This window comes from Lissotriton helveticus, chromosome 5_1 (assembly GCF_964261635.1).
Source record: "Lissotriton helveticus chromosome 5_1, aLisHel1.1, whole genome shotgun sequence".
NCBI classification, from domain to species: Eukaryota; Metazoa; Chordata; class Amphibia; order Caudata; family Salamandridae; genus Lissotriton; species Lissotriton helveticus.
This window is the reverse complement of record NC_136065.1, coordinates 161,287,050-161,301,360: the sequence shown is the minus strand read 5'-3', so window position 1 is coordinate 161,301,360 and position 14,311 is coordinate 161,287,050. Positions and strand designations below refer to the sequence as shown.

The window sequence follows — 14,311 nt, the reverse complement described above, 5'->3', positions numbered from 1 at the left end:
TTACCATTATACGCTATAGGCCTACACCTGCACTGCACGGAAGGTCTTAGCCCCTCCTGGGGCCGGAACCACAGAATCACAGTGCAAGGGTGAACAGCCCATCCATCTCGAACATGACCTTGAAATGTGTGCATGTTGGTGACTTTGGAGATCAGGAGCCACTGAACCATGATCATACTTCCTGCGCAGAGTATAGAGGATTGTACTGAGGAAAGCAAACAAGTGGTGGCTGGAATGCTTGAATAAATCACAGCAACTGGTAATGTCTCTAGGTGCATGTAAGTCCATCGATTGTTTTACCACCAGGCCCCTCAAACAGGGACCAGCCAAATGCAAATCAGCCTTGACCTTGCTCCAATAGGACGAGTCCAGCCCAAACTGCCAGGCCAGGCCCCCTCTGAACGGGAACACCAGCAACCCTAGACCGGATTAGCGATTACAGGACCGACGTCTGAGGATACCTGTCACACTGAAGAAGCAAAAAAAAGTGACAGGTGGAATGACTGCACCAACCTCAGTCACTGGTAATTATGTGGGGCTGCATTCCACTCCAGCATTTTTGTGGTCACCATAATACCTCAGACAGGAACCACCCAGGTGCAAATCCGCCTTGGTCCTGCTCCAGCATGAGCAGTCCAGCCCAAACTGGCAGGCCAGGGCCCCTCTGAACGTGGCCCCCAGACACGAAACTGCAGATGGAGTCTGCCCAAGCTGCTCTCTTGGGGAGCGGGTGTGCATGGCCCAGACAGACCTTGCAAGTGCTCGATTCTGGGGGCTTAGAAAGCTTGAAGGCTGTATCTGGATCTGAAAACCAAAGTATCCATGCCTACATATGTGCAGCATAAGGATACCTTATATAGCACATATATACCCATAGAGGAACGAAGCACAGTAAAAGAGTGAGGAGTACATAGACACCTTAAAGTGAAGCTCCTTGTGGAAGTGAATGAGCGATGTCTGATCTACACAGGGCTTCGGTTTCAGATCACAGATGTGTAGCTGGAAAAAATATGGCAACCATTCTGCACCGTCTGGTTTCCAGCCTGGCAATATTGCTGCTGTGGATGCTGGGTAGACCACCCCAGATCTTGATCTTGCTTACCTGCCAGGTAAGAAGGTTTGAGGTCTGGGTCCATACAAAGCAGATTCAACCTACATTCACACCTGCATTGTTCCAGTGAAAACACACGTACATTCAATCGACCTTCTCGGGTGTGCACACAAATAGACAAAACAAGGCAACTGTAAACACATCAGACAAGTTGCAGCTCATATTTACAAACAAGGAAGGCTGACATGTATATTAGCAAAGGATGCTCAGAGGGCGAGCACTGAGCACATCTAAACTTAAGAGCTCGAAGGTGAAACAGTGGATATGACTGAGCTCCCCATGGAATCCAGCCAGTGGCAGCACCACCCAGGCGTCCAGGGAGAGGAGAGAACGCACCACATCTGCCTTAGTACTCAGATGATATCATTGGCTTCTAGGGGTATTAACACATTTTATTTTCATGCTAAAATTTGTCCACAAAGTCATTCATAAAGAGCTTCACATATACAATATGATGAACTGTATTTATGACTTTGTGATCCCTTAACCAAACGCTCACATTTCCATAAGATCTTGCAAGGGCGCATACCTGGTCAGTCTTAATGCTTGAAAATTAAGAGCTTCTTTTGCTTAACTATTTATAACAAAAAAAGTTATTTTAATCAGATCCTTTTTAGAGCTCGCTTTTGACGAAGTTACACCTTTTCAAATGAACAGACCACTTTTTAGAAATACTTCTCAAATTTACATGCCTTTGTGCTGCGACTCAAAGGTTGCTTAGATGCAACCCACAAAAGAAGAAATCATTATAATTTTTATTAACAAAATTCAACTTTAGGCGCTGAGTAAATGTTTACCCCACTGACGCCTACATATGGGAGTAGGTTTGTAAGGGAAAAACAACAATTGATGGACAGAATGCAGAACAATGTCATACATTCACCCCAGTACAGAGATTTGGGCCTAAATCCATCGTTTTTTTGCACTCCACACTACCCCAGGTCAGACATGGCCATATGCAAATCAGCCTTGACCCTGTGCCTCATGGGAACAGTCCAGCCCGAACTGCCAAGCCATGTCTTTCCTGGACCGGAATCAAGCATCCAAGGACCGGTTTCTGGCTATTAGCCTTCATCAGCCTGGATAGCTTGACTCCAGTGGTGTGGAGAGCATGGGACTCACGTCTCAGCATACCCATCCCACTCGGGGTGACAAATGCAAAAACAACAATTGATGGACAGAATGCAGAACAATATCATACATTCACCCCAGTAAAGAGATCTGGGCCTAAATCCATTCCATCATTTTTTTGCACTCCACTCCACCCCAGGTCAGACATGGCCATATGCAAATCAGCCTTGACCCTGTGCCTCATGGGAACAGTCCAGCCCGAACTGCCAAGCCATGTCTTTCCTGGACCGGAATAAAGCATCCAAGGACCGGTTTCTGGCTATCAGCCTTCATCAGCCTCCACACAACCGCATGCTCAGACATGAGTCCCATGCTCTCCACACCACTGGAGTCAAGCTATCCAGGCTGATGACGGCTGATAGACAGAAACCGGTCCTTAGATGCTTGATTCCGGTCCAGGAAAGACATGGATTGGCAGTTCGGGCTGGACTGTTCCCATGAGGCACATGACCTTTTTCATGAATCTCTAACTTTTAATGCGGCGTCTCTGGGGATATCAATATTCATACGCCCTGCGCTGTCGTACGCCATGGATGGTCTTTTCAATCTGTGTTGGTTACTTCCTAACACGGCATGATGTACGTCCTTTTTACCTATAACTATGACTAATTACGAGACGGGTTATTCCCTACCACTAAGCTTTTTTCCTTTTGAGAGTTAGGAAGCGTGTTTACATTCTGTGTTCACTTGCTTCCTATTTTAGAGCGGTGCTTCACTTATCTCCTGAGCCGCTGCCAGGTGGGGTGAGGTCTTTTCTTCCCACAGAACTGGTAAGATGAATGGGTTCTCTCTATTTCTATGATTAATTTTTGTTGATAATAGATGATAACGAGGACACACTATGTTTGGAGAGTGTCTTGTGTACAAATGTTAGACAAATGATATTACTGTTCATTTATTGACATTTATCCTTTTAGACGTACGCTATGATGGCTCATCCAGCTTACTCACTGTATATTTTTCTTGTGCTTCTAGTGACACACACAGTCTGTGAGGCAAGATATGAAGATGGACGCCTAGGAAATCCAGGTGATCTCTGTACTAGTCTCCTTTTATTCATTTCCTTAATTATCACAGAATCACTTTATAGTCATTTACACAATTTTTTATACATTTTTTCCTTGCAGTAGCAATAGTCAGTTAGGTCCTGAAGAAAGCAAGGACATGTATTGTCCATTTGATTGCTGAAACATGTCGACCTTGATTTAGATCTAGACAGCCATTTGTTAAGACTGTCTCTGACCGTTTTTTAACGTTGGCAGAGGGAGTGTCACCAGAATAAAACTCTTTAGCATTCCCTCACCCAATTTTAATACACTTTTTTTGTTTTCACCACATTTCTTTGCACTGCGACATCAGTTACTTTGTTTCACCTACATATTCTAGACATAGAACTAGAAGACCTAACTAAGGGCTGTCGGAGTAGATTGAGGACTGTTTTCCATCTTTGTCTTCTCCTGCGTCAGTCAGACCTTTTTCTTTGTTTGGTCTTTAAAGGAATCCCAAATGATGAAGGGCGGTTCCGTGTTCTGACTGATGGGTACCCTAAATCGACCATCCATAGTATTTAGGCTGACACTTTGGCGCAAGGTTAAATTTGCCCAGATGTACGACCAGTTCAGTGGTGCCACTTGAGGGCTGTTTGTATCGTGTAGGAGTGATTCCCATTTATTTTGTTTTGTTTTGATTTGGTTAGTGCAGAACTAGTAGGGGATAGGAGAGAGTAGAGTTTGGTAGCTCCATGGCCTCCTTTGCTGTATGAGGTTAGAGTAATGGGTGGATCAGCGCTGGTAGGGGATTTGTGTCTGGACATGATTGCTTTAACTCGTCAAATTTGGCTTTAAGATGGGAAAAAGGTAAGGGATTGTGAGTGGTATCAAGGTCTCCTGTTACCACCAGTAAATCTTTTTGTGCTCACGTCTCCAGAAAAATGGTTTTCTCGCCTTGTTTTAGGTGCTCCTTATGCCATAGTGAGGCAAGAGGTGAGTGTCTCATTTTGCCAGGGAGTTTGTTATCGATCTATCGGAGGGCTTGTGCTGTGCATATAAAGATGCGTCCTGCTGTTATAATAGTCAAATATTATGCTCACGTGATGGTGAGACTGTCTGTGAACATGATGTGATATGTGGATACCACAGACTGTATATTGCTTATAAGATTCCGAAATTGTATGTGCATGTCTTTTGTACCCAACACAGTGGAAGCGGTTTTAATAAAAACAAGTTAAAAAAAATAAAACAAATAAAGATGCTTGCTGAGTGTTCCGTAATTATTATCTTTGATGTAATAAAAAAGGTAAGGTAGAGTGGTCTAGCCAGTGCTTTTTCAGTCTCGAGTCATGAAGGAGAGGTGGGAGGGAGAGCCAAAGGCTTTCCTGTTTAACTAGGAAAGCGTGCTGAAATCGCCTATAATCTGGTAAATTTAGACCACCTAATGTTTTGTGTAGTCTTCGTTTCTTTACGGCAATTCTGGCTTTCTTGGATTACCATAGAAATTCAGTGAGGATTACATCTATTTTGGCAAAGAAAGTGCTTGAGAGGTGTTTGGGTGACCTAATAATTAGGAAGTTGATAAGGGAAATAATCATCATTTTGATGGATTCTATTCTTCACCACCATGCGATTTATCTAGAGGACCAGTTCTATATGATGTCCTTAATTTTGCTTACGGTCATATTCTCGTTAAGGTTATTGGATTCTCTAAGATTTGGGAAGAACAATAGACCAAAGTGGAAGAGGTGTGGCGCTGCGGCCAGGGTGACTGACTCCGGAATTTGGGGATCATGGTTCGATCCCTGGCGCCGGCGGCAGATCAGCCCAGCACCATGTGACTCCGGGCAATAGCTTGCTTAATCTTCCTGACGGCCCCCAGCACCTAGAGACCCTTACGGGTGATTGTTCGCGCTTTACAAATGAGGATTATTATTATTAAAGTATTTTATTTTGTGGGGGACCCATTTGAGACCATGGTCGCCAACAATGGATCTGTTACAGTGGATATTAAGAAGGAGGACCTTACTTTTATCTTTGTTGAGCTAATATCCAGAATCCTCCGCATAATGTTGATAATGGACATTATATTAGGCAGCGCTAGATCTGCCTGGGGAGTGAACAGGAGGATATCTTCGGCACAGGCAGCTGCTTTCTGTGGGCCTGTATTGAAAGGGATGCCTCGGATAGAAGGGTGCCCTCTAATTTGTATGAGGAGGGGTTCTAGTGTGAGTAGGAATAGTAGGGGAGAGAGGAAACACTTTTGTCTAGTACCTTGTTGGAGGTTATTTGTATTAGATAGAGAGCTGTTAATGTTTATTCTGACTCTTAGCTCTGTGTATACAGAGAGAATCATTTTAATGAGAAGAGCCTAGGATGAAGGTAGTGAGGGTGGCATGGAGGAAAGACAAGGAGACCTTATTGAAGGCTTTCTCCACGTCTAGTGCATTTTAGGCCTGGGCAGTAAATTCCATTCCGCTCGCAGAATTTGGGTAATTTTACGTTCCGCGGAGAAGGCGGAATTACCAAAAGTTCCGCGAACCGCGGAATTTTTCACTTGTTTGAGCTTTCAAAATGCGTGTTCGTGAGATATTCCCTCGAGCATGCAAACAGCATTCACGAACAGGAAAAATGCATCGCGAACAGGTAGAACAAGCAATTCCGCGTGTTTGCGGAACTTTTCCGTGATCACAGAGATTTTTTACCGATTCGCTGAGCTTTGCGTAGCGTGACTACACAAATTCCGCCCACCTCTAGTGCTATTGCACAGGCCGGGTGATCAAGTTGGGGGTCTTTCTCTATTGCGCAGCTGAATAGTCTAATGTTATCTGTACTAACTCTGCCTCTGATGAATCCTGTTTGGGAGGGGTGTATGATTTTGTTAAGTATGGGTTCCAGGCAGAGAGCAAGGATTTTCATATATATTTTACAGTCGATATTTACCACGGAGATGGGACGTTCATTTTTAAAAGTTACTGAAATCTAAGTGACGTGTTGCTGTGCAGAAGAAGGCCCTATGAAAAAGTTGACCGGCCAGATTTCTGATGTTTTTGTTTATATTTGTATCTTAAACTGGCACAAATTCGGTCAACCTTTTGATCAGGCAGTGTTAACTTGTTACAAAAATGACAAAACTATGAAGTAATACTATCGAAAATTGTGGCACATTACGTCAAAATAATTAGCATTTTCTTGCGACCTAATTTAGTCCTTCCATGCTGCACAATTCCAATAGCCCTGGTAAAAAATGTTAATTACTTGTTGAGGGGTTCACATTCAGTGTAAGCGATGCTGTCACAATTTCAATGCATTTTCCTGGATTAAAATAAATCACATGTTCCTACAGAACTCCTGCCCTTGGTTTATTGCATATGCAGGGGGACAAAATGCCTACATTTAACTATGTAAAACAGGACTACCAAGTTTAAGTCAGTTTATGTGTGACATTTCTTGTACATCAGCTAATGTATGACATCTTCAGGCCTCACGTGTGACACTCTGACTGACACCTTAGGGAAAAGTTTGTCTTTGACCCAAGCAGATAATTTGTAAGCACAAGTAGCAGGAATTTTCCCTGCTTCACATTCAAGGACCCTTTGTGGGTAACTTATCCTAAGTGTGTCAGGAATTTTACCTAGCTGTACAAATTGACTTCATTTGGACCTCTCACAATATCACGACTCCCCTTTCAGCAATAATTGCCTTAATGCTGCCTACCACTATCATCACCTGCCCAATAAAATCATGTGCTTTGCCCCTTCCTTGCAGCCCCTTAGACTCTTCCTTGGTATCAATGACACGAGGAAAGGACTTTATTTTGGTAAGTAAAATAACCATTGCTATTGTACTTTCCTGCTATGGGAGCGACCAGTATGAAAACACAAACTTTGTCAGTGCAATAAGGGAAAAGGCTTCCGTGCTCTATATGCACACAATAAATGATCAATTAGACCTTACACAGTGACCTGGCATTTTTCCATTCCAGCTCTGAGTAGTTAATGCATGGCCTACTGATAGGTACTGTCTCTAATGGGAAAAGCAAAAAGCCAAGAGGCAGTTTTAGAAAACAAGATACATCTCAAAAGAGAGAAGTTGAGAGCTCTGCTTTAGAATCCTGCAACTTAATGTGGCTATTTCAAAACTGAATTCACTAGATTTATTTATGTAACTCGGAGGCTTTACTTTGGTTTAATAAAGAAAATACATGAAACACTTGTAAATATTTCAGTAATGCTGGTCAATTTAGTTTTTTACGATGAGCTTTTATTGGTATACATTTGTCAGTTGATTTTAAACTATATCTATAGCATATTTCTTTTAACTTTGGCTTGGCATATTATTCAAAGTTATTCACAGTGTGCCGAGGGAAATAAGAACTCTGGGTTCCATCAGATCCTTTAATGGCAACATTATGAAATTACCTGCAATGACTAGCATTTACTGTCCTGGCCTTATGATTTTCCCCTTATCAGTACATTCTTTAAACAGCTAATGTAAGAAGGAAACACTTTAGAATGTGTTCTACAGCAGTCCGTATGACCCCTAACTGATAACTTAAGTAAACAAAGACATAAAGGCAATGTTAAAATGAATACAGATTATTTCTCATAAAGTTTTACTTAACAATCCTGAGCAGGCCTTTGCAGAATCTTAAAATGTGAAGCGCAGGCTGACATTTTTCTCTGGGAGAGTGGCAATCTTACCTCTAATACCAGTGAGTTCTGTGCTGCCTCTTCCCTAATACGTGCAGTGCTCCGTGGAGGATGCACTCTGGGCCCCCACCCACTCCTGTAAGATGCCTGCCAGGCTCGGACTGAACAGAAACAAATACATTCTTTTGTTTCTTTTCAGTCCGGGAACAGCGCTTTGTCGGCTCAAAGGGGCCCCTTCTTGTAGAGAAGACCGAGGATCCTCGCACCGCGGCGGCTGTGGGGGTGTTTGTTACGCCCGTCAAGCCCATGTACTTGTACTTGTATTCACATCTGAATCTGCGCAATGACCTCCCAAACTCCACTCATACATCCCTTAACCTCTTGAGTGCTCATGACGAGCTCAGCTCGTCATGAGGCACAGTGGCGCTGTGCTCATAACGAGCTGAGCTCGTCATGACCGCCCCGTAACGCCCACGCGGGGATAATTCCCCTGCTGTGCTGGGTGTTCCATTGAAACGGGCGTGGTCATGAAGAGCTCTGCTCGTCATGAGCACAGAGCCACCGTGTAGCAGCACCGCTGCGCCGCTCGCGGCCCCCCTCACCACAGCACCGCGGGGGAATTAGCCCCACGGCGAAGGGTTTAAAGGCATCCCACAACCATCTCTCATCCATGGCCTTTGAACTGCTATGACCACATCAACATCATCCTCATGGAACTCCTCTGGCTCCCCTTGCCAGCCCACACTATCTTCCAAATCAGCTGCATCATTTACAAAGCCATCATAAGCAGCATCCCCATGTTTCTGGATGACAACTCACCTTCTCTAGTGATTCTTAATAAACATGCAATCAGGTCACTATCAAACGGGAGGCAAAGAAGTGTAAAAAAATAAGAAAACACAAGGCAACAGTCTTGTCCATCTTTGCACCCAGTATCTGGAACAATATCCTTCTGTCTGTTAGTACTCTTCCAATTTAGAAAATAACTGAAGATGCACCTCTTTTAAGAACACAGGCTCACAATGAATACACAGTCTACGTCTGCTCCTAGAACCCAGGACCTGTTCAATCATTTGTTGATTTTAACTCCGCTGGACTCTGTACCAGTGCCTCTTGTCAAGGTTTACGATATCCACAAACTACATAAATGAATATAGACATAGTGGACATTTGTACGGTCAACATGACCCAAACCAGGCTTCATCTCTTGAGAGTCCCACACTCATCAGTGGTAATAAATAGCATATTATATAAACGATACACGTATTTGTAATATATATAGATAGATAGATAGATAGATAGATAGATAGATAGATAGATAGATAGATAGATAGATAGATAGAGATAGATAGATAGATAGAGCGAGAGAGAGAGCAATTAAGATGTAATCAAAAACAATAGAGCCATTTAATTTAACAACAATTCTGCTAATTTAATTCCTTACATAAATTAAAATAAAACAAATGGCATAAAGAACTTCTAAGAGCCATTGGATACTTTTTTCCATTCAAGAAAACCATGTATTTCAGAGGACTACACATTGTTCCGATACCGTTTCTAAGAAAGAGCGCAGAACAAGACCTTCTTCCTTTGGTCCGTATAAAGATGGCAAATATGCCTCATGTGTGATATTGGGTCTAAACATCTCACACATCACCACTATCACTTGCCAAGCATACCCAATGGAGCAGGTTATGACAGACCCACCCTCTCATTCATTTTACACTGGTGGGCAAGGATCATAAACCAGATGTACCACTAACCTGCTACCACATTCACATTTAGTATAGAATGCAAAATATTCCTACTTAGTAACACTTTAAGTCATCAACGCTTCTGATACTTTCCACTCACCGATCTTTGTACTCCAGAAAGACCTTCGCCAAGCTGCTTCCGCCAGACATCATCGACACATCGATGGCCTTCAGGAAGCTGTAGTGCACTTTAATGAGGTCCTAAAATCCAAGAAAAAAAAACAATATATTTAAATTAAAGCAGAGTAAGGACTTCCATTTTTAAGTGCCTTTTACTTTAATTAGCTCTATTGAACAAGTTAGGATCCCACTCAGAAATACCACCTTTCACAGAGAAAGGGTTTATTCCACAATCTCAGCAAGGGAAATTAGAAATTCAGATACCAGGACACTCTGGCTGTGTGTTAACACCCCAGGGATGAAAAGGGGATTTTGGTCAAGGAAGGCGCTGTCGAAAATGTCATGACAAGGTACAAGGACTGACAGCTGCAAAGCACGATATATCCGATGGTACACATAAGCACACCACAAGCTTGTAAGGGTAGGCGAGGTAACCATAAAGCCACAGAGCTCAGACGATCTCATTCACTGAGACTGAAACATGATTGTTATTACAGATTCTAGGTTGCAAAATATAGGTCTGTGAAACTGACATTTTGCCAGTGAATTTGGGCGGTTTCCTACTGTGATCACTATTAAACTCCAAAAGGTTTATAACAATTATTCTTAAAGAAGGATGTCTCCTCCACACACCCTGCTTTGCCTGAAACATTTGATGGCAAACAGATGTGTAGGAAATAAAATTGAAAAACAGATACAAAATAATTTTATTTTTCACGCTGAAGGATTTTTTTGGCTAACTATGGGGCAAACGTTTATTCAGCACAAACTCGTTAGCTGACATTTCTTTTTACTATGCCAGGGTACGGAGCCTGATTGATTTTGCATGGTATTACTTTTGTGAGATGAATGAAATTTACCAAGTTTCAAACTGGATTACATAAACTGTGCATAAGCAAGACCCTGTACTTTGACAACACTCCCTAATGAACCTAGCGGTTATGAATGCCCTGAATTCCCAAGAGGCTACCGTGTCACTCCCTAAGAGAGCCTGGTCTCAAAGGGTTCGGAGCCACCCAATTGTCAGACTTTGCAAAGGGAGCTAGCATTTCTCCTGGACACCTCTGCTAACAGATTGACGCAGTGCGCTCTTTTCGTTTAGTTTTTTGAATTGTACATCCCATTTGTTCTTAACAATTAAGCCCAATCAATAACAAACATGTCCATGGAAGGTCCTGGAATGAAGAATCAATGCCAAACCTTCAAGAAGTCACTCAATGCCAAACTTTCAGGATATCCACCTCATAAATGTACATCCAATTAATAAAAAATAACTCAGTCTATGCAGAAGTTTCAGGATATCCACATAAGAAATTGACATCCAATCAATAAAGTAGAACTGAGTCTATGCAGAACTTTCAGGATATCCACATAAGAAATTGACATCCAATCATTCAAACGAAACCATTTTTATATAGTGTGTTGTATTGCAGAAAATGAGGAATGGAAAAAACCCTCCTGGACCTACGATGGGGATTGGTGTCTAGGTATGCACTTGCACTTTTATTAAATGTAAATGTCTAGGTTCTGTACATCTGTAGGCACATTTAACTGATAAACTAGATGCCGGAGTATTCTTGCTGAGCGTGCTTTCAAGGGTATGAAGATATTTGCTGTTCTACCGGAAATCCTGCGAGCTTTCTGAAATGATTACAGTACCTATAATATACCTAGTTGCAGATGGTTAGTGACCATACATCAAAAAAATGGTAATTCTACAATTTTGAAGATTAACCTTAAGCTTTATTTTTATATCTGTCTATGAACTGGAAAATATGAGAGATGCTGCAGCGAATAAGCAACACTGATCAACATTGAGTGGCGATGTAATGTGAGGTGAAGACGGACTTAAGTCCAACCTGCTCCTGTATGTCATCCTTAGATGCTTTTCCCTTTAGGCCCCACTCGTTGCCCCATCTGGATACAAAAGGTCACCTAATTCCCTCAATCCACACACCACACATTGAGAGGTTTCAAGGAAAGGAGGACCCTAGATAAAAAAAGTATCATGAGGTACACTAACATCAGGGCTATGGACCAGTGCAGCGAGCGGAGGAGTGGACGTTATGGAAGATTGTAGGGTGGTGGTCTGTAAAGGACTTAAGTGGGGAATGCATGGGATGGAATATTACGCCAGGGCGGAAAACAGTAATTCATGAATAGTGGGTTATGGGGGAGGCTTAGTAGAGAGGGGAATTGGGAATTCGATATGAGATGGTGTTCGCCGATATTGCCCACTAGAAAGCAAAGTCGGGTAGTGGAGGGAGTCAGTGAAGGAGAAGTGTGTAAAGCTTACTCCAAGATAATCCGCTAATATTTAAACACAGGAATGGCCGAGCAAGCAGAAGACAAGGTAGATCCATTGAGGATGAATACTGGAATGCGGACCGTGGAACTGACCATTATAGACGAGGGGGATAGTGAAAACGTAGATCTTCTAATACATATACAGAATCTAAAGAAGCACTGAGGAGATGTGGTATGGAGATGATTAGTAAGTGGTTAGGAGAGAGAGGTGTAATCAGTGGAACAAGCCATTCCAGGCAGGTAAGATGATGCTTCTGCAGAAAAAAGTAATCTGCAAGTGCAGAACAGGAAATAGGAAGACTGCACTGCTGGTCGGGTAACTGCATTCTGTGTAGTGGACTCATCCATTTCAGACGGAGGAGAATGGATTTCCCTAATGGAAAAATCCATTGCTATAAAAAAAAAAATCAAATGTGTGCACTGCTACTGTTGTACAAGAGAGTACTGGCAGAGTGGAAGAATCAATTCTCATCACACAGAATAAAAGTACAATATCTACAGATCAACAAATTAAAAGTAGAGATTGGCTCTCTGCAAGTGACACTATGCAAACTACTTCCGACTGTGCAGTCTACAGGTCATAGACACATCTTCAGTGACAGTTGGCATGAACGCAATGTTGTTCGTCAGTACTTGTTTGAATTTTCAAATAGTGGATACAAGACACATCACTCCCAAGCACAGCCACCTCAAAGCGAACAAAGAACGAATTTCAGTCGTCTCACCTCCAAATTGACGAAAATATCCAGCATCTCTTGTGGGCTGAGGATTTGCTTCAGTGGAAACATGTAGTTCTGAAAGAAGAAAGACCAGAACAGTTGTTAAGGTCCTGGAACCTGCGAATGAAGCCAAGTGTGTAGGAAAAACAAAACTTCCTCTGTCTTGCTGGCTGTACACTTTTTAATAGATTTTGCTGTGGTTGTGCCTGTGAAGATTAAAGTGCTGTATTTGATTAGGGTGTGCTGGGGTTGTACTTTTTGATCAGAATGTGTAGTGGTTGTACCTGTTCATTAGAATGTTCTGAGGCTGTTGACTAGGATGTGCTGTGTTTGTGCCTGTTGATCAAGAAGTGCTGTGTTTGTGCCTGTTGATTAGCGTGTGCTGTGGTTGTTTTTCCATTGATATGGACGAGCTATTGCTGAGCCTCAGTTTGCAAAAATGTGGGAGGTCATTTCCAATGGACTTACTGGTTTTCCTTCTTAATACCCGTACCCTGAAGAGCGTATAAAAGCCTGCATCTAAACATGAATCCTAAATATCACACACATGAAATGAGGGAAGAATAACAGTCACCTTTGAAAGAATGGAGAATGGGTAAAGGTGGCTAAATGTGGATGGTGGCATTTACAGCAGCAGTCGGGCTATGCTTTACTATCTGACATAACAGCATAGATTAAACAACACAAATTTTATTTCTAACAATTTATATATTGACATACTTTTAGTTACCAATTTTGTAGACATATTTGAGGCGTTCTATTACCCTAGTCCATACTAGGGTGATTGCCAATGGGACAGATGCATGTTCTGGTCAGTTGTACAGGTGCCATCAGCTTTTGGGTGGGAGGGTTGGCTGGGGGTGGTTCATGTTTGTTGCTTTGCATTTTGGCATGGAGGTTGGGTGACAAACCTTGTGGTACGGGAGAAGTGGAAGGAGCCAACTTGGGCAGTGAGTATCAAGTGCAACTGGTAATTTACACATGGGTTGAAGACATCAAGACCCTCACTTCTATATGTGGTTGGAACTAGGGGGCATGGCCATACCATTCTCCCAGAGAGTAGACTTCATCGACGGATAAATTAAATCATTCCAGGTTGTGGCGTTTGTAGGGTGAGGCCAAAGTACTCTTTCACTGCTCCAGCTTTACAGCCCAATGGATCTGAATGTTGTCAGAGTGCACCTCTGCCAGAATGGCTTACTTAAACCATTATTTACCCTCCTCCCCTCCCCCAGGACTCAGTGGCTAGGATGACTGAGGGACTGAAACAGTCTCTTGATCTGGACTGCTGGATATTTTTGCTGCGTTAATACAGGGCTTCCACCTTACAAGGGTGGCTATCTAACATGGCTAACAAACAGAAAAGACAGTTTTATGTTTAGTGTCAGGCAGTTCAAGTGTTGGTACCTAAATTCAAAAGTCTTTACCTCTGACCCTTGATGGCCATAGCCATAGAGAACACTTCACCTACTGAACTGGAGAACACAGCACCTCAGTGCGCTGACGAATGACGGAAGGCCTCGAACGC

The 14,311-nt window shown here is 42.7% G+C and overlaps 1 protein-coding gene across 1 annotated transcript in view; it reads right to left on the bottom strand.

Moving 5' to 3' along the window:
• Positions 1-14,311, bottom strand: part of VAV2 (vav guanine nucleotide exchange factor 2) — an 832,583-nt gene that overhangs the window by 184,262 nt on the left and 634,010 nt on the right. Inside the window, exons 7-8 of the mRNA XM_078641956.1 lie at positions 12,790-12,858; positions 9,738-9,838 (exon numbers count right to left, since the gene is read on the bottom strand). Of these exons, the coding sequence (XP_078498082.1) occupies positions 9,738-9,838; positions 12,790-12,858 (170 nt within the window). The remainder of the gene's footprint in view (positions 1-9,737; positions 9,839-12,789; positions 12,859-14,311) is intronic.